This window comes from Trachypithecus francoisi, unplaced genomic scaffold, assembly GCF_009764315.1.
Source record: "Trachypithecus francoisi isolate TF-2019V2 unplaced genomic scaffold, Tfra_2.0 Lachesis_group20, whole genome shotgun sequence".
Classification (NCBI taxonomy): Eukaryota; Metazoa; Chordata; class Mammalia; order Primates; family Cercopithecidae; genus Trachypithecus; species Trachypithecus francoisi.
This window is the reverse complement of record NW_022681466.1, coordinates 19364684-19382996: the sequence shown is the minus strand read 5'-3', so window position 1 is coordinate 19382996 and position 18313 is coordinate 19364684. Positions and strand designations below refer to the sequence as shown.

The following is an 18313-nucleotide window of genomic DNA, read 5'->3' as shown; positions in this document are numbered from 1 at the left end:
AATAAATGTGTTGACTGGTTGAATGGATTGTGTGAACACTTCAGGTTTTATTGCCGTTATCAATAAGGAGAAAGTGGAAACACAGTTTAAATTAAGAAGTGATTAAAACCCCAAGTTTAAGAGGCTAGTGAACCATTTCAGTTGACTGCTATGATGAAAAAGGATAAATTATACAATATAGAATAAATTAAATGTTATATTTTAAACTTTGCTGTGAAAACTTTGCAAAGCATGCTTCAAGGAATTGTATCCAGTATTTTTAATTTTTAAGACATAAAGTTCTTGTACTTTCTTGTTTGATGTATTATTTACCTTTGAAATTGATATGGCTTGTATATTGAACATGAAAACTAACGTGCTTGTAGGAAATGCATTAACTGAAAGAAGCCTGCTTTCAGAGAGAGTTGTAGATACCTGGAAACCACGTAGTACAATTCCAGGGTGATGGAATTCCCTTAGGAATTTAAATTGTGAGCATTTTGATTGGATAAGAAGGAAAAAGGATTTTTCTTTTACATGTTTTCTTTGAGATGATGGCCCAAGTCTCTACATGTCTCATTGCAAAATAGTTCTATAGTTTTTTTTTTTAAATATAGCCCTCAATGTATTTATTGCAGGAAATTTAGAAGATGCAGAAAACATAAAGAAGATGTACGTATATATGAGTATTTTATATATTTTTTTAACAATTGATTCAATATAAGATTTTATAATCTGCTTTTCTCTTAAGATTATATAGTTATCTATCACTTGAATTTTAATAATTGGGTACAGAACATGGATTGTGGATTCTTGGAAATTCTTTATTGGGTTCAAATTTCCAAAATCAGGTTGCTCTGTATTTGATGATAGGAAATAAAATTTCTGGGTATAAATAACAGTTTTTTTGCAAAGATGTTTATACTGATTTCATTAATAAGGTATACACTGACTGTGTGTGCTACAGACATATATGTATTTTGACTAGAATGGATTTATTGAAATAAAATACATTAAAATCATTGTAAAGATACAGTTCCTGCCTTGTGGGAAACAGGGCCTTCATTTCTCCATCAGTGACCTCTGTTTCCTTATATATGGCCACTAAAACTCCTTTTCAATTTGGTATATTTGGATTCTGTGTTTTATTTTATTCTAAGGAAAAGTTTTAAAAATATACAAGTATTCTAGATTTCTAAAATAAAATTGAATTCTTATTTGATTTAATAATACATACCTTTCATAAAACAGAAGATTTTATTTTTATTTACTTACCATTACTGGATTAAAAAAAAAATTTCAACTCTTATTTTAGATTCAGGAGGTACATGTGCGGGTTCGTTACGTGTGTGTATTTCATGATGCTGAAGTTTGGGGTACAACTCATCTCATCACCCAGGCAGTAAGCATAGTACCCAACAGTTGGTTAACCTTAGCTCCCCACAGTCATTCCCAGTGTCTATTGTTGCCATTCTGTATGTCCATGAGTGCCTGATGTTTAACTCCAACCCAAAAGGAGGCTTTTAGAAAGCTTTCTATACATTTTTAAGTGGAGATTGAATCTATCTGGTAAAGATTAATTTCTCAGCAAAATGATTGGATACCTGTGAGATCATTGAGATGTTACTTAATACAAACAATTAACCATAATAATTAGCAAATACTTGGCCATTGTTTAGGGTTTTTCCATAAGCGTATGCAGTACTTTTTGTTTCTCTGACTAAAACAATAACCTGATTTTTTTTTGGACATTTCAATACCAGAGATAATATGTGAAGTAAGCCTGTAACTGTTACACAACTTGAATTATGTCAAAATGATGTGGTCTTTTTGAAAATTAAATCAAGTATTTCAACCAAGCCAACATGAAAGTATTCAAGTACTGGGTCTGCTGTTATCTCCATCTTCAATGTCTGGTCCATTTGCCCAGTGTCTTGGACAAAGTCAGCATTCAATATATGCTCCTTGATTTCTCTCTTGATAAATCAAACTGCTGGGTCATTAATGTGTGTTATGTATGAGGAAATTTTTCCAAAATTAAAAAGAGTGTATCAGTATAAAGGCAAGCTACAAAGTATAATAATTTAAGTATTAGTGGTTTCACAATGTAGACACATTCAGATGTTACTCTCCTTCTAATGTACACGTGCATGCACACACACATACCCAGAAACATGCACTCAGATGTCTTTGGTGCCAGTGTACAGGTGCTCCCTGCAGAGGGAATCTTCTGCAGCCCCTGCTGCTCCACCTTCTCTGGGAGCCCTTTCTCCTGAGAATGCTTCTTTCTCTAGCCTTTATCTCATTAGAGTTTGTCTCATAATGGCTAGCACTTGTTTTGCCTTATAGAGTACAGACTGACTCCTGAGGAATTCTAGAACTGTAGACTAGATTCCCTGTAGTTTACTGCTGCCTCCTGTCCACCTGCATATCCAGATGTTATCTCCTGGATTACAGCCTCCCCGAAGCTGAGGTTCTTCCATTGTGAAGAGTCCTGAGGCAGAACTAGCAGTGCCCACTGGGGATTAGGGGACAGATGCCAGTTTACTGCTGCCTCCTGTCCCCCTGCATATCCAGATATTATCTCCCTGATTACAGCCTCCCTGAAGCTGAGGTTCTTCCTTTGTGAAGAGTCCTGAGCTAGAACTAGCAGTACCCACTAGGGATTAGGGAACAGATGGGGCCACACCTGAAGCCCCTGGCAAATCTCCATAAGGAATACCTGGGATCAATTCTGGCAAATGGAAGGAATATTTTGACTTTTTGTGGGGGGGAAAAAAAACCAGCCACTTTCCCAGGGACACAAATGATGAACCCATGGTGAAATCCAATTACAACTTCCTTTTATATTATTACATAAGAGACAAATGTGAAGGGACATATTTCTCCCCAACCTAAACTTGTCTCAAAGAGCAAGCAAGTGGGATTTCTAAATAAAGGGGGTTTAAGCAAGAGATTTGCAGAAATCACACATTTGCTGTAGATACGGAAAGAATGTCGCAACCTAAGACAGTCTCAGCTTGAGAGAAGCCATGATCCATTTGTTTGATTTCTTGAGAGAATGAAAATCTGTTCAGTGGAAATGCCAGTGATTTTAGCCCCATATGGAGGTTTTTACCAAGGATTCCTTATATCTATATTATAAGCATTTTGACTGAGCTTGTCTTTGTTTGAATTATCAGTTATTATGTACTTACTACTTTTCGGACACTGGGCCAGGTGAATTACAGACATTATTTTTTAACCTTCACGGTAACCTCTTAAGGTGGTACTGGTTTTATTTGTTTGTTTGTTTGAAACAGGGTCTTGCTTGGTTGCCCTCATTCAGGCTGGAGTGCAGTGGTGTGATCATAGCTCTCTGAAACCTTGAACTCCTGAGCTTAAGCAGTCCTCCTGCCTCAGCCTCCCAAGTAGCTGGGACTACAGGTGTGCAGCACGACACTGGCTATTTTTTTTTTTTTAATTTTGAATTTTTTGTAGAGATGGGTTCTTGTTATATTGCTCAAGCTGGTCTTGAACTTTAGGCCTCAAGTGATCCTTCTGCCTTGGCCTCCCAAAGCACTGGGATTACAGGCATAAGCCACCTCAAGCTGCCCAGCTTGAGATGGCACTTTTATCCCATTTTACAGATGAGCCATCTGAGAGTCCAGTTGTTAAGTGATTTATTTAAGCCTATGCAATTGGGAGGTGGCAGAGATAGGATTCGGGCCTGCAGTGCCTTCTATAGATACCACAACCTTGCTGCTGGCAGTGACAATCGAAAGGGCAGAGGATACTCTGATATCCCCTAGCTACGACACCTGACACCAGGCTTCTGCCCTGTACATCACCAGGATGCTCTTTTTTTTTCTTTTCTTTTAAGCTTTCTCTGTGAATTTTTTAGTGTTTGGGCTGAGACCTACAGAATGACTTTTCATGGCTTATAAGCAACAACATGACACATGAAATTCTGTAAACACACAGGCAAATGTGGTTTTCATTTTAGCTTTGACCTGTAGCCACATCTTCAGAGATCTTTTAAAGCACAAGTTAAACTTGCACTCCCCACACAAGAACTTGACGTTATGGTTGTTAACTATTATTCAGTCCCAAGTGTCCCCCAAGACAGACAGACTCCATTTTACTGCCATCAAAATGAAAACACAAGCAAAGGAAATGTGCCAAATTCAAAGTTGTACCTCAGTGATTTGATCACATAATATGAGAATAAGATTAAGTTGTATTTTTGAACTTGGAATTGATTTTGTGCTGAAAGGTATATACTTTCCAACTCTAATGCCTACAGTAAAATTTAAATAATATTACTCAATCTCTAAAAATTATGTTTATATATTATTTGTTTATGTTTCTATACGTATTACATATTATCCTAGATTAAGCTTCTTAGGTAGGTACTACGTCTATTTTTTAGCCTGAGTCCTAGTGTAGTGTTTGACTGGACTTTATCACTGCACTCCTAAAATGATTTCATTTGAAAGAAGTTAAGACTTAATGTGTTTGAATGTGTCATTTAAAATTCATTTCATTTGAAAATGACTGTGCCCTAATTGACTGGTATGCTTTGACCAAGATTTATTCTGAATTCGGTTATGAATGGGGAGGAACGTCAGCATCTGAAAAGAGAAATGTTTCTTCTTCAGTGACTTTCTTTTCTTTGAAGTGGGAGGCTAAATTAAATCATCAAGACTCTGCTTTAGAGGTTTTAGAAGTGAAAATAATGTTCTTTGACAGCACATTAATGTATAAGCCAGTGGGAATGTAAAAAAAAATAAACAATCTTGGGCTTGTTGGCAGAGTGATTACATAAGTTGAGGCAGAGAGGAAAATGATTATAGCTAGGGCAAACTGTTCAAAAGAATTATGTTTTCCATTTTTGTAGAGTTTAGGAAATGTTCAAAATAGAGAATATTAGGTATATGGTTTTTACACATCTTTAAATTTTTATTGAGTAAATCACACGCTCATCTTTTCATGTCAGGTTGGTTCGTGTCCTGGTCTTTGCAGGGTTTTCTGCCTGAGTTTCTTCCCATGAGATAGAACTGTCATTTTCTGCAAGTCGCTGATCCCTCGGTCTGTAACATCTTTCCCTTTGGATAACATTATAAAATCGTGTGAGTGACTGAGAGAATTTTGGGTTGCTTACATTTTATGTGTGGTACTTTTGAGATGAGGGTTAAACAAGGATCCTAAGGGGCATGAGTGAGACTGACTTCTGGGCTCCAGAGATCAATGGTTCTTGAAAGCAGGGGAGAATTTTGAAAGTGGTAGGAGACAGGAAGATGATAAAATAATACTGTGATGAGAGGAATCTTGGAAATGAGCTTAGGGGAGAGAAAACAGAGATGTTTGAAGGAGAATTCAAAAATAGAAATCACTACTAATGCTTTAAGTTGGAATTGTTACTTGGGGGTCTAATCAGGTACCTGAGGCTGATCCTGATGCATATGGGTGAGAACAGAGTGTCTGAGGGGGTCACTGGCCATGTTTTGATTTTGTATCACTCCATGTCATTCTCCTTTTTAGATGATTCAGAACTCTGGGTAGAAATAATCTCCAGAGCTCAGATAAAATAGTGGTTTCTATCCTTACCTCAACTCTAGGGGCTCTCTCTGAGTTTGATAGCTTCACTTCTGCGCTGTCAATTTCATATAAAATGAAAAAATACATTCATGATAATTCTAATGTGTTTTGATAAAGACTTCTCTGGATTTGTACACCTGTCAGAAATAGGATTATGTCATTCTGGTCCTTAGCTCATATAAGAAATATAGATAGATACAAAGATTAATGCTTCACTTTCACACAGTAACTGCTAGCAGAACTGGAGGTAGAACTCCACCATCTGGTCCACATGTATGTAGCATTCACCCACTTCTTTGAAAGATTGCTTAGAAGAAACTAGAGATAGACCAAAGAAGCAAGAGGAAAAAAAAATATCCTTTTTTCTGATCTAAAAATAACAATTCTACTTCTTTTAACAGGTAGTTAAAAGAGGACCATCCTAAATTAAGAACAACAACCCTACCTCTTTTAACACAGTGCCATCATTGCCATATGACAGTGGTCAGGCCTAATCAGTTACAAACCCATCTGCATAGGTTTCTTATTAATCAGATTCAGTCTGGATTTGCAAGTCGAAGTTTCAGACCATTCTGGAATGTGACAGAGTAGGTGAAAAAGAATTCACTTTTAAATATTCTTAACATCTTGAAATGCAATTTACTAGCTGGCTTGACTTGGAAGAAAATTAAGAAAAAAATGAGTGAAACCTCTTTGGAAAAGAAGGCAGTGAAAATAGGTGGAAACACCTTTTCTGACAAAAGTTGTGCTGAATCAAGTCATGTGTGATGTTAACCAGCAAAGCTGGACATTTGCCACAATTGGCTGTTGTGTCTGCCTGATGAAAATGACAATTAGAAAACAACAAAATAACTGTGGATAGGCAAGTGCCTATTTCAACTGTGAAACATGTATTGCTTTGTTATATAATTAGTTGCTTAAGAGGGTGTCATGGTTTTAGAGAAACAGCCCTGAGGTTCAGTCTCGTTCTACTACTTGCTAACTGCATGACTTTGGGAAAGTCTTTATCTCATGTCTTCGTATGAGTCCTCATTTATCCTCATATGTAAAACGGGGATAATATAATAAGGTTGAACCTTATTACATATGCTATATAATAGCATATAAAATTGCTATTTCTGAAAGTCAGAAATTAGCATATATTGGAAAGCTTCTAAAAAAATCTTTATTCTTTCAATTCAAAATAATGAATCAACTGCCTGATGCGTGTTAAATATTATATTAAATCTTAGGAATTCAAAGTGGTACCGTCCACATCCTCAAAAATTCCCAACTCTTAGAAATTATCATATATTGGCAGGTTCATATGATTCAACCTAATAGCTTCTACCTCACAGGATTATTGTGAAAATTAAATGAGAAATGCATGAAATGTTTGGCACACAGGCTCATAGTAAGTGCTCAATAAATGGTGGATATTATTATTCTTAAATGAATCATGTAAGTATTTTCTATATAATAATCAAACTCACTCCCACTTATTTACAACTTCTGTATCAAGTTTTAAGTCCAATCTATTTACTAGAATACAATGATTTAGCGCACAATGATTTTTCCCATACACATGCATATGCAATGATTGCTCACTAAAATGCAGAAAGGGTGAAGTTATAATGTGTATTTTTCTTTTTTTTGGATTTGGCTGCTTTCACTTAGCATATTTTCAAAGTTCATCTCTGTTATAGCATGTGTTAGTACTTCATTCCTTTTTATTGATGAATGAGATTCTATTGTGTGGATATATTACATTTTGTTTATCCATTCATCAGTTGATGGACATTTGAGGTGTTTTGCTTTGGGACTCTCATGAGTAATGCTGCTATGAACATTTGTGTATAAAAGGGCACATCGTATGATTCCATTTATATGAAATGTCCAGAGTAGGCAAATCCATAGAGACAGGAAGTAGATTAGTGGTTGTTAGGGGCTGGGAGGAAGGGAAATGGGGGATGACTACTAATAGATACAAGATTTCCTTTTGGGGTGATGAAATGTTCTAAAATTAGGTAGTGGTGATGGTTGCAAAACATTATAAGCATACCGAAGACCACTGAATTGTACACGTTGTAAGGGTGAATTTCATGGTGTGTGAATTATGTCTCAATAAAGCTGTTATTTAAAAAAATTTCATTAAAAATATATGTTCACCATATATAAGAAAAGAGAGCACCTGATAGTATATGCAGCTTATTATCAAAAGGAGACACATTTTGCCTTGAGAAGGGTTTCGGTAATGTCTTTAATCTATTTCCATTTTAAGTATAGTGTACTTCACTCTTATTCTGCTCCTCATTTGTGATTGAATTTGACTCTCAAATTATTCAAAGAGCTGTGTAGACTTTTAAAAGGCAGTAGAAACAATGGGAAAAAGCAGAGATAGCTCAAAAGTTGTAGAGTTGTACTGATACTGAAAAATCAATGAGATTAACCAAGAAATTGGCTCAATAAGAAACCAGGGACTCCCAAAGGGGGTTTTACAATTCAGAAACAGGAAAAAATTAGAAAGCGGTTTATTTGCAATTTGCATGGATTCCTCTACTTTGTGAGGTTTAGTATAATTGAAATGTATTGTAATTTTCAGGAACATTACCTACAAATTGATATTAGGTGGTGTATAGCTTGTAATTGATGTGCTTCATGATAAAGATGGCAGTAATGATGTTTTAAATATTCTAGTGCTCATTGGATTTCATTTTTGCAGGCAATTTGCAGCTCCTCTGAGTAAAATATTTATATTCAATTACAGAGTCTGATAAATAGGATTTCTCCCACCCCACCCCTTCTAATCACTGCAAAGTATTAATAGTGCTTTCTTATGGCCTATTTCTTGCAGGGAGCAGATAAGATTATAGCCACATTTCTTTCAAAATCTCAGCAGCATCTCCTTCTGGTAGCCATTTAGATATTTTCTTCTACCTCTTTGACTTCAGATGACACGACCTTGCCATCCACTACTTCTTGCACGACTGTCTTAATCTTCCTGGTTTTCTTTATATCTGAATTCATATTAAACATTAAATGTTAATTCAGGCACATGACTCTACTGATTTATAATATTCACCTTTAAATTATTATTCTTTTTACTTATTTCCTTCTTTTAGAAAAATATGTTAAACCTATCCTCTTTCTCAAAAAATCTTAAGTCCATTTTATAAATAGATACAGAAAATGTGCTTCTCCCCAAATTTACAAATATCCCACTCTTATAAATTCAAGAAATAAATGATCTCGAATTTAAGTGGAATTCAGATTTTGTCTTGTTTTTCCTTTTCAGGATCTCAGATGTCTCAAGGTAGCAATAGCACAGGCCAAGAAAATCACCCCGTTCTGAGGAGTGTGCCCAAGTTCCCACATGGAGGGTTTCTTTATGCCATGTACAAGATTTTTAGAATCCCTGGTGTCATATCTACTCTCTTGAGAATTGGCCTTTGCTATGGTTTGAATGTGTTCCCTAGAGTTCATGTGTGGAAAACTTAATCCCCAATGTAACAGTGTTGGGAGGTGGGGCCTAGTAAGAGGTGATTAGATGATGAGGGCTCTGCCCTCACGGATGGATTAATGTGGTTACCATGGGAATGGGTTAGTTATTGTGAGAGTGGGCTAGTTATAAAAGCAAGATTAGCCTTCTCTTTCTCTCTGGCTCTCATGCACACTCTTTTGCACTTCTACTTTCTGCCATGGGATGACGCAGCAAGAAGGCCCTCACCAGATGTCGGCACCTTGATATTGGACTTTCTGGCTTCCAGAACTGTGAGCCAAGTAAACTTCTATTGTTTGTAAATTATTCAGTCTCAGGTATTCCATTACAGGAGCAGAAAACAGACTGAAACAGCCTCACTTTACTTTTTATCCATGGGAGATAGTTATTGGAAAGCAGCTGAGTGTCATAGAAAATGTGCAAAAATTTAGAACTTACCTCTCTCTTCCAGGGTGCTTAACTGATATTCTGTAGTTCTGTTTGTTTGTTTGTTTGTTTTAAATGAAAAGAAGAAAAAAGAAACAGAAAAAAGGATTATTACTGTTTTGAAAATGAAATACACTCTTGTCTTTTATATTTCAAAGTCCAAGTGAATGTGTTTTAATGCTTTCATGTATCTTTCCCTTTTACATTGCTTGTTATTGCAAACTTGAAAAATACATAGCTTTAAAACTGACCAGTTTAATATAAGCTAAGATGTTCCTCTAATTAAAATAACAAAATTACAATGGAAGTTTAAATCTTGTGTTCTCTTGTTGATATTCTTAGGTATGGTATCTGTAGACAGTTGCTGCTGCCACACTGATGATTCTGGCTCCCGTGGACCTCAGCAACTTGTTGTCTAATTCATGAGCTCTCAATTAGAATTTCCAAAAGGCTATTATGCCTTCAATTATATATTAATGATGAAAATTAATATCAGCATAATCTATCATTTGGAGAATTATCTTCTAACTCAGTCCTATCACATGATCTCAAGGCTGTACTTGATATTTTGGGCGTGTGTCTACTTTTTGGTATATTTTCGTTTTGTTGGTGGTGGTGAGGTGCGTGTGAGTATAATTACTTCTGTCCTAGGGATTGCATTGGTGCTGGGTAATGAGTGACAGGGACATTAAAATAGAAGTGCATACAGACATTGACACCTATTCCTTGATTCTAAGAGCCTTACCTTACGTCTTCTCCTTCCAGAAGGCGGCGGTAAGTAGCAATTTCCTGCTCAAGCCGAGTCTTTATGTCAAGAAGGATATGGTATTCATTGTTCTGGCGTTCCATGTCACTCCGAATCTGCATCAGTTGGGCCTCCAGAGAGCTCAACAGCGACTGGAGGTTGGCTAACTGGCTGCTGTAACGGGCTTTGGTCTCCTCTAGGGTGTGCTCCAAAGACTCTTTCTATGAGCACAAGAAAAATAGGGCATTTCTTATCTAAGGACTTGATTCAAGAGATGGGTCAATTTTAATTTATTTTGAGAAGGGTCTCTGCAGTTCATCACTGTGGGCATGGTGTGTATTTCTAGCTCCATATCCCACTCTTCCCAACTAGGCAACCTCAGCCAGCCAGCTAGGATCATTAGCTCTCAGGGTTTTTCTTTGCTTGTAGCTTTGCACCCACTATTCTCTCAGTGCAGCACATTGTAGAATTGTTCTCAATATTTCCTTCCCCACCATGTGAAGATGTTACGCCTCTCACTCCTTCATCAGACCTGGCCATGTGATCTGTGGCATTTCTCAATTGCAGGGTTAGATTCCTTTAATCCATTGACACGTGGCTGGGTCATGTGACTCTCTTTGGTTAATGAAGTGCCGGTCAAACTGACAAATGCCTTTTCTTTTTCTTTTTTTTTTGAGACGGAGTCTTGCTGTGTCCCCCAGGCTGGAGTGCAGTAGTGTGATCTCTGCTCACTGCAACCTCTGCCTCCTGGGATCAAGCGATTCTCCTGCCTCAGCCTCCAGTAGCTCTGATTATAGGCACACGCCATCATGCCCAGCTTATGTTTGTATCTTTAGTAGAGATGGAGTTTCACCATATTGACCAGGCTGGTCTCGAACTCCTGACCTCAAGTGATCCTCTTGCCTTGGCCTACCAAAGGACAAATGCTTTTTCTAAGGAGAAGCTTTAAGAGCTATCAAGTGGCCCAACCATTGCTCTTTTCTTTCTGCCAGAACACTGGCTTGTCCTAGGTAGGGCCTACCCCTTTAGCCTTGCCCTTGGAAAGGAAATGTCTTAATGGATGTAGTATTGTGGCTGCAGGCCACTGTGGTTTGAGGGATTCTGGGTACCACAGCATAATTTGTCATGGGCTGGCTGGTTTGCTTGACGTGGAATGTCTCTAGTTCATTCTCCAGCTTAAAATTGTATCTTAAATTTTAAGATCTGGTATAATGGACACATACAGGGGAATAGCAGACACAGGGGCCTAACAGAGGCTGGAGGGTAGGAGGAGCGAGAGGATCAGGAAAAATAACAAATGGGTATTAGGCTTAATACCTGAGTGATGAAATAACCTGTACAACAGACTCCCATGACACAAGTTTAACTATATCATAAATCTGCATATTACCCCTGAACTTAAAAGTTATAAAAATATCTGGTTTAAATGCCACTTTCCCTGTGAAATCTTCCAGATTTACTCTTTCCTCTGCATTCATGCAGTACATTGCCCTTTCCTTGATTTCTCTCTGTCCTTTGATTATAATCAGTTGTTCGGCCTCTTTCCCTGCCAGCTCTGCAAGGGGAAGGGTTATTTCTTGTAGGTCTTTGCATTTCTAAGTTCCTAACAGAGGACTTTGGTAAACACATACTGGATTGAGAAAGAGAAGTTAGATGTGCTTTACCATGCTGAGATGGGACTGGAGGTCTATCTCGAGGCTCTGGGAGGTGCGTCTCAGCTCTGTTAGTTCAACCTCAGTTCCTTTTAATTCTTCAGTGTTCACTGTGACCTGTTGCTGTAGAACTGCAGTCTAGAAAGAATGAACAAATGAAGAAGAAACTGAGTTATCTCTTTCTGGAGGAAAGCTTCTACACATTTGCTCACACTTTACAATTGTGCGGTTACCTGTCTCTCAAACTGTTCTTTGGCCTCTTGAAGATTCTTCTGGGCCATGACTTCATACTTCTGCCTCATTTCATTCATGATGGCACCAAGGTTCAGGCCTGGAGCAGCATCAACCTCCACATTGACAGTGTTGCCCAGATGCTTGTATAGACCATCGACTTCCTATGAAAGTGAAAATTCTGATTGATTTTAGTCTGAAGCGCATTCTCAGATAAGGTTGGGCAGAAAAGACATAAGAAGTCTCATGACCTCTTTCATTGGCAATGAGTAAAAAAGAAATAAAATAATAACTTGTGTTGGGCTTATTGTGGTCCAGGTACTGCTCTAGGTCATTTAACCTACAACAACATTATGAAAAGAAGGCAGGGCTTGTATCACTATTGCCATCATCATCATCTCTGTCATCACCACCACCAACTCTTCCCCCTTCTCCTGTTTCTCCTGCTCCTCCTATTATTATTATTATATAGAACCATTCCGTCGTTTCCAATACCACTTCTGAATATTTTCTCACCTCCTGATGCTCTTTTTTGAGGAGAGCTAGGTCTTTATTCAGTTCTTGAATTTGAATCTCCAAATCTGTTTTATGTAGGCTTAGGTCATCAAAGACCTTATTCAGGCCTTGGAAATCAGCTTCCACTGTTAGGCGTATTCCCCTCTCGGTCTCATACCTGGGAATTAATTAGTATACAGAGATAACTGGTCCTTCTGAAGCCATTATAAGAGAGAGAATCTAATATAATGAGATAGGTTTTTAAATGTGGCTTATGAGGAGATCAATTTCAATACTTTATAATGTCTGCCTTTATACATTCATGAAATGTACATAAGAACCTAGGAATCAGACAATTTGCTCAATAATATAATCTCTATAATTTGGAGTGACTGGAAAAAGGCAATCTGAAATAATTTTGAGCACTTCTAAATTCTAGAATTTATCTTACAAGAAATTAAATTGTGTTAATTATTGTGTTGGCAAAGGGTTCTCATTATTGATATTAAATACTTTTACTTAATGAATGTACATGATCAATTTATTTTTATAACTTTATGAACTGAGGCATCCAAAGTGACTTACCTCAAACAGCTCTACATCCTCCTCTACAATCTTACATACTCTCTCTGTCTCTCTCACTATATATGTGTGTGTGTGTGTGTGTGTATTTGAGACAGGGTACCACTCTGTCACCCAGGCTGGAATACAGTGGTGCGATCATGGTTCCCTGCAGCCTCAACCTCCTGGGCTCAAGCAATCCTCTCACCTCAGCCTCCCAAGTAGCTGGGACCACAGGTGTATGCCACCACGCCCAGCTACTTTTTTTGTATTTTTGTGTAGAGACGTGGTTTCGCCATGTTGCCCAAGCGGTTCTCAAACTCCAGGACTCAAGCAAACCGCCTGTCTCAGCCTCTCAAAGTGCTGGATTATAGGCATTAGCCACCATGCCCTGCCCAATTTCCTAAAATATCCAGCTTTAAAAAGTGACAATGCAATGGGACACTCAGTGCTAGGTAAAATTGGAACTAATGCACTTTTACTGCTTTAATCTTTGGATTTGATTTCCTATTTCCTTCTAGTTAATCTCTTGGAGCATTAAAAGGCTACTCTTCTAACCACAAAGGGCTTTTTGGTGTTAATGCATTGTACAAATTCAGGATGAAGACGCCCTAGTGTGGAAGCTGTTTGTAAGGAACAGCTCTGGTCACATGTGCTGTGATGACTACCGAGAAAGTGAACACAATTTTTTCTTCTCTTTTCTTTTTGAGACAAGGTCTCATTCTGTCACCCAGGCTGGAGGGCAATGTCACGATCTCGGCTCACTGACACCTCCGCCTCCCAGGTTCAAGTGATTCTCCTGCCTCAGCCTCCCAAGTAGCTGGGATTACAGATATGTGCCACCACACCCGGTTAATTATTATAGATTGGTCCTGATTCTTTGGTTGGCCAGACCATCCTGTAAAACACTGGCAAACCAGAAATCATCAAGAGTCACCCCTGGAACTTGGGTCATACACTTGCAGGTACTTGAACGAACATGGAGAATTACTTGGAGAATCACCAAGGGTAGACATAAGACTCTCTTTAGATAACAGAAAGGCACTTAGGGAGAAGGAGAACTGTAAATTGCTTTCTTATTACTCCAAAGGGCAGAATTAGGTTTAGTGGGTTAAAAGGTAGATACCAGCTACTAAAAAAAAAAAAAAAAAAAAAAAAAAAAAAAAAATTAGCAACCAGTAATAACAAAGAGAATAGTAGTTACTGGAGGTGTTCAGTTACATGCCAAGGGATCAAGAGAGAGAAGGTCATCCCTGAGTGCTGGGCTAGCTTCTAACACGTAGCTTCCAATCTCCTTTAGGCTTCAGGATGCTGGAAACATTGAACCGTGGTTCCTTTACCAACAATGATATGGAATGCTGATTATCTGGAAGGACTACTAAAGGAATTCTTTTTCAGAAACTTTTGCCACGTATTAGGGAACCTACTTCAGTCTGAAGTCCTCAGCAGCCAGTTTAGCATTATCAATTTGCAGGACACGTTGAGCATTTTGCAGTTGAGCATCCTTAATCTGGAAAATACATGAGAAAGAAAGACATTTTGTTTTTTAAAAATTTATTTATTTATTTATTTAGACAGAATCTTGCTCTGTTGCCCCGGCTGGAGTGCAATGGTGCGATCTTGGCTTACTGTAACCTCTGCCTCCCAGGTTCAAGCGATTCTCCTGCCTCAGCCTCCCGAGTACCTGGGGTTAGAAGCATCCACCACCATGCCCGGCTAATTTTTGCATTTTTAGTAGAGATGGGGTTTTGCCATGTTGGCCAGGCTGGTCTTGAACTCCTGACCTCAGGTGATCCACCCACCTCGGCCTCCCAAAATGCTGAGATTACAGGCGTGAGCCACTGCGCCCAGCCAAGAATGACATTTTCAGTTGGATAGGTGTTTACAAGGATTTAGTTTATCTCCAGCTGCAGTGACTATTATGTCAAAAATGATGTTTATTTCAGGCATTTCTACAAGAAAATATAGAAAAAATAATGACATGGGTGTTTAACATAATAGAGTCATAAAATGCAACCCTAGATTCCCCAGGGTTTGGTCTACTTTCTTGTGATTTTACAGAAGGAGAATTTAACTCAACTTGAGTCATCAGACCTTATTGAGTGCCTCGCCTTTGATGTTTCGGCTTAGAACCTTTCTTTTAGCCCCTCTGGTCTGGTGAGCTCCCATTCCTCCCTCATGTCTCAGGTTCGACAACATTGCTTCAAAGGAGCCTTCACAGATGCTCTCAGAACTGAACTGGATGATCTGCCTGTGCTCTCATTATCCCTCTGTGTGCTGGTCCCTCTGTCCATCCCTGTTTCCTCATAAATCACACTGTGTCCACCATACTATTCCTCCGTGCCTAGCATGGTGCCTAGCACCTAGTTAGTGTCATTCAGTATTGACTGAATGAAAGAACATGATGCATAAAAGAACTAAATGCATGATGGATGCATGTAGATGAAAAATCTACTTGCAGAAGATGTTGCAATGATATTTCTATTTCAATGGATCCAGTTTTGGAGAGGGCTGCTCCCTATGGTTGAGACTGTGTAGCTCAATGGGACGGATGGCCTGTGTCTGTGTATTTGAGATGAGCCAAAGTAGAGTCAGAAACATGAGACAGGTGTGGTTCGAACATTTTTAGTGAGAGCCTAAGAAGGATGAACTTTATTCCGGAAGGGCAATTTAAATACCATTGCTTCACACACCTATAGTTTCTAAAATTCCAAAGCAACTTCCCATAGAGTCCGAATCAAATTGCCCTGATGTTTAGCACAACTCAAGAAAAATAGACTTGCTGGTAAGTAAATGGGCTTTACTCTAAAGGAGTATGAATCTTAACACAGAAATGACAGTGAACACTTTTCTTGATTAGATAGGAACTTTAATTCCAAGCAAGTGCTCTGTGTCATATATGACATTTTCAATTAGGAGCAAAGTCTTCTGCTTTTATTCCATGCAACTGATAAAATACAGAGCTCCACCCTTTTTTTGATGACATAGGAGGAGGTTATGATATGATTGCAATAAACATGAATTGGGGGCAATAGAACATTTTATTACTGTAGAAGTAGTTTCTGAACTGCTTAATGCTGATGGTCATATTATTAAACAGGGCACTTAAAAATCCAGGCATCATTAAGACCCATATTCCTGCCACACTGTTTCCACCCAGAATCACTTTGTTATTTAAATCTGCAGTACAGTATTCTAATAGTCATATTATAATATTTACTTAAATAAAAGGAGAAAAGTCTTTGAATTGACTGGGGTTTCAAAACTTGAGGACTAGATGAAAGACTAAGAGAGATTTATCACATAATTAATTTTTAGCTCTTTTCAGAAAGATTGCTCACTATACATTTAGCCCTGATGTGGTAAACTGTGACAAAGATTTATTTTATTCCGGAGGATAAAGTGTTCATATTTTGTATATAATTATATTAAACATTAAAAATAGCATGATTTAAGGTCATCCTATTATACAGTCTAAAGGTAGATGAAAGAATTTTTATAGATGTAACATTTTAGCCTAATTTGCTTTACAACGTCCATTTGGACCTACCTAACATAGACAACCTCTTGATTTAACTTTCAGCTAAACACAGACTAGGAAACAGAAACACAGGCGTCATCTCTCACCTGATTTCGCAGCTCTTCAATTTGTTTGTAATATGCGCTGTAGTCACGACCAGCCCTCGGGGCGTTGGTTTCGTACCACTGCTTGATCTGCACTTCAAGTTTGGAGTTGGACTGCTCCAGGGTCCGCACCTTTTCTAGGTAGCTCGCTAGACGGTCATTTAGGTTCTGCATGGCCATTTTCTCATTGCCAACAAACAGGTCCCTGCCGCCGGTGAGGTCGCTCCCATAGTTCACCGTGTGTCTGGAGTTGGAGATGCGGATGCCTCGGCCTCCAGCACCCCCATAAACGCTGGGTGTCATCCCGAGGCGCTGCACGCCCACTGTACTGACTACAGAGGCCTGCAAGGAGTTGCTGAGGCTTCTGTGGAAGCTTCTGCGACTGAAATCCATTGGGTATTCCAGGAGGGAGCACCTGTAGCTTCAGGATGGTTGGGGCAGAGTGTGTCTCATGGAGGGTGTTGAGCTAGCCTTTTATGGAGTCCACAGGCAAGAAACTCCTCCTCTGCTGACATGTCACTAGGATTGGCACCACAGTCCACCTTGCCTTGCTTCCACGCCCCCCGCTTTGTATAACAATATGTTAATATGTTTAACTCAATTCCAGAAAATAGCACTAGAGGCATTTATTGGAGGCTTTTATCAGGGGCAACTTTTTTTTTTTTTTTTTTTTAATTAAACAGATAACAAAAGGAAACAGGAAGGTGTGTTCTTTTAGCCCATGCACCTGCCTTGGCAGGTTCTTTTCATCCTAACATACACATAAAGAATATTTATAATCCTCATGTATAATGTAGGCATGTAAAAAGGCAGATGTGCCTACATAACTGAAAGTCACAATGGAGATAAAGGACAATGGTTTATTTGTATTGAGGAGTTGCTCTTCAGAACCTCTTTTTCATGCTTTACTTGTGTTTGGCTTTTAAGTTTATTCTGTTTTGGACATCTTATTTTATAAGACTATTAAAATATTTTGTACAAACACAAAACCTCGAATCCCTAAACCAGGAATGAAACCATTGTACATTTGGAGATGTAGTTTGGGGATATGAATTAAATGAATTTAGCTGAGTGATGGACTAGATGATTTGGGAAGTTATTTTCTTTCTATTTCTAATGTTCTATGACTAAATAATGCATTTTAGGTTTCCAGTCACTGCCTGGCTTCAAGTCCTGTTACCAAGACACTTAGAATAAATCGCACAGTGCTTTGCACCTGGCATGGTACCAGGATGGGTCTCCTCTTTTGTATAAGGCCAGCTTAACACCCACCATGAGACAGACTCTACCCCATCCATCCGGAAGCTACTTACAGGTGCTCCTTCTAGAATCCCCAGTGGATTTTAATTGCAGAAGCTTCCACGGAAGCCTGATCTTCCTTGTATATCCCCACAATCACAGCATGAGTGGCTGTATGTATAGGAAGGGGGGCAGGCGGGGCCTTGGGACTACACTCAGCATCCAGGGTTGGGCTGGAGGCAGCTGCTTGCGTGTGGACCTCCAGACACATGGGCGTGATTTCACCGGTGGGAATCTGATTGT

General features: G+C 38.6%; 1 protein-coding gene across 1 annotated transcript; it reads right to left on the bottom strand.

Moving 5' to 3' along the window:
- Window positions 1-8039: 8039 nt before the first annotated feature.
- KRT20 (keratin 20) lies at window positions 8040-17222 on the bottom strand. The gene is made up of 8 exons (XM_033183060.1): window positions 16775-17222; window positions 14575-14657; window positions 12608-12764; window positions 12094-12255; window positions 11873-11998; window positions 10209-10429; window positions 9476-9513; window positions 8040-8555 (listed from the first exon to the last, which is right to left on the bottom strand). The coding sequence occupies exons 1-8, from the start codon at window positions 17162-17164 to the stop codon at window positions 8458-8460; spliced, it is 1275 nt and encodes a 424-aa protein (XP_033038951.1). The 5' UTR covers window positions 17165-17222; the 3' UTR covers window positions 8040-8457.
- Between the last annotated feature and the right edge of the window lie 1091 nt (window positions 17223-18313).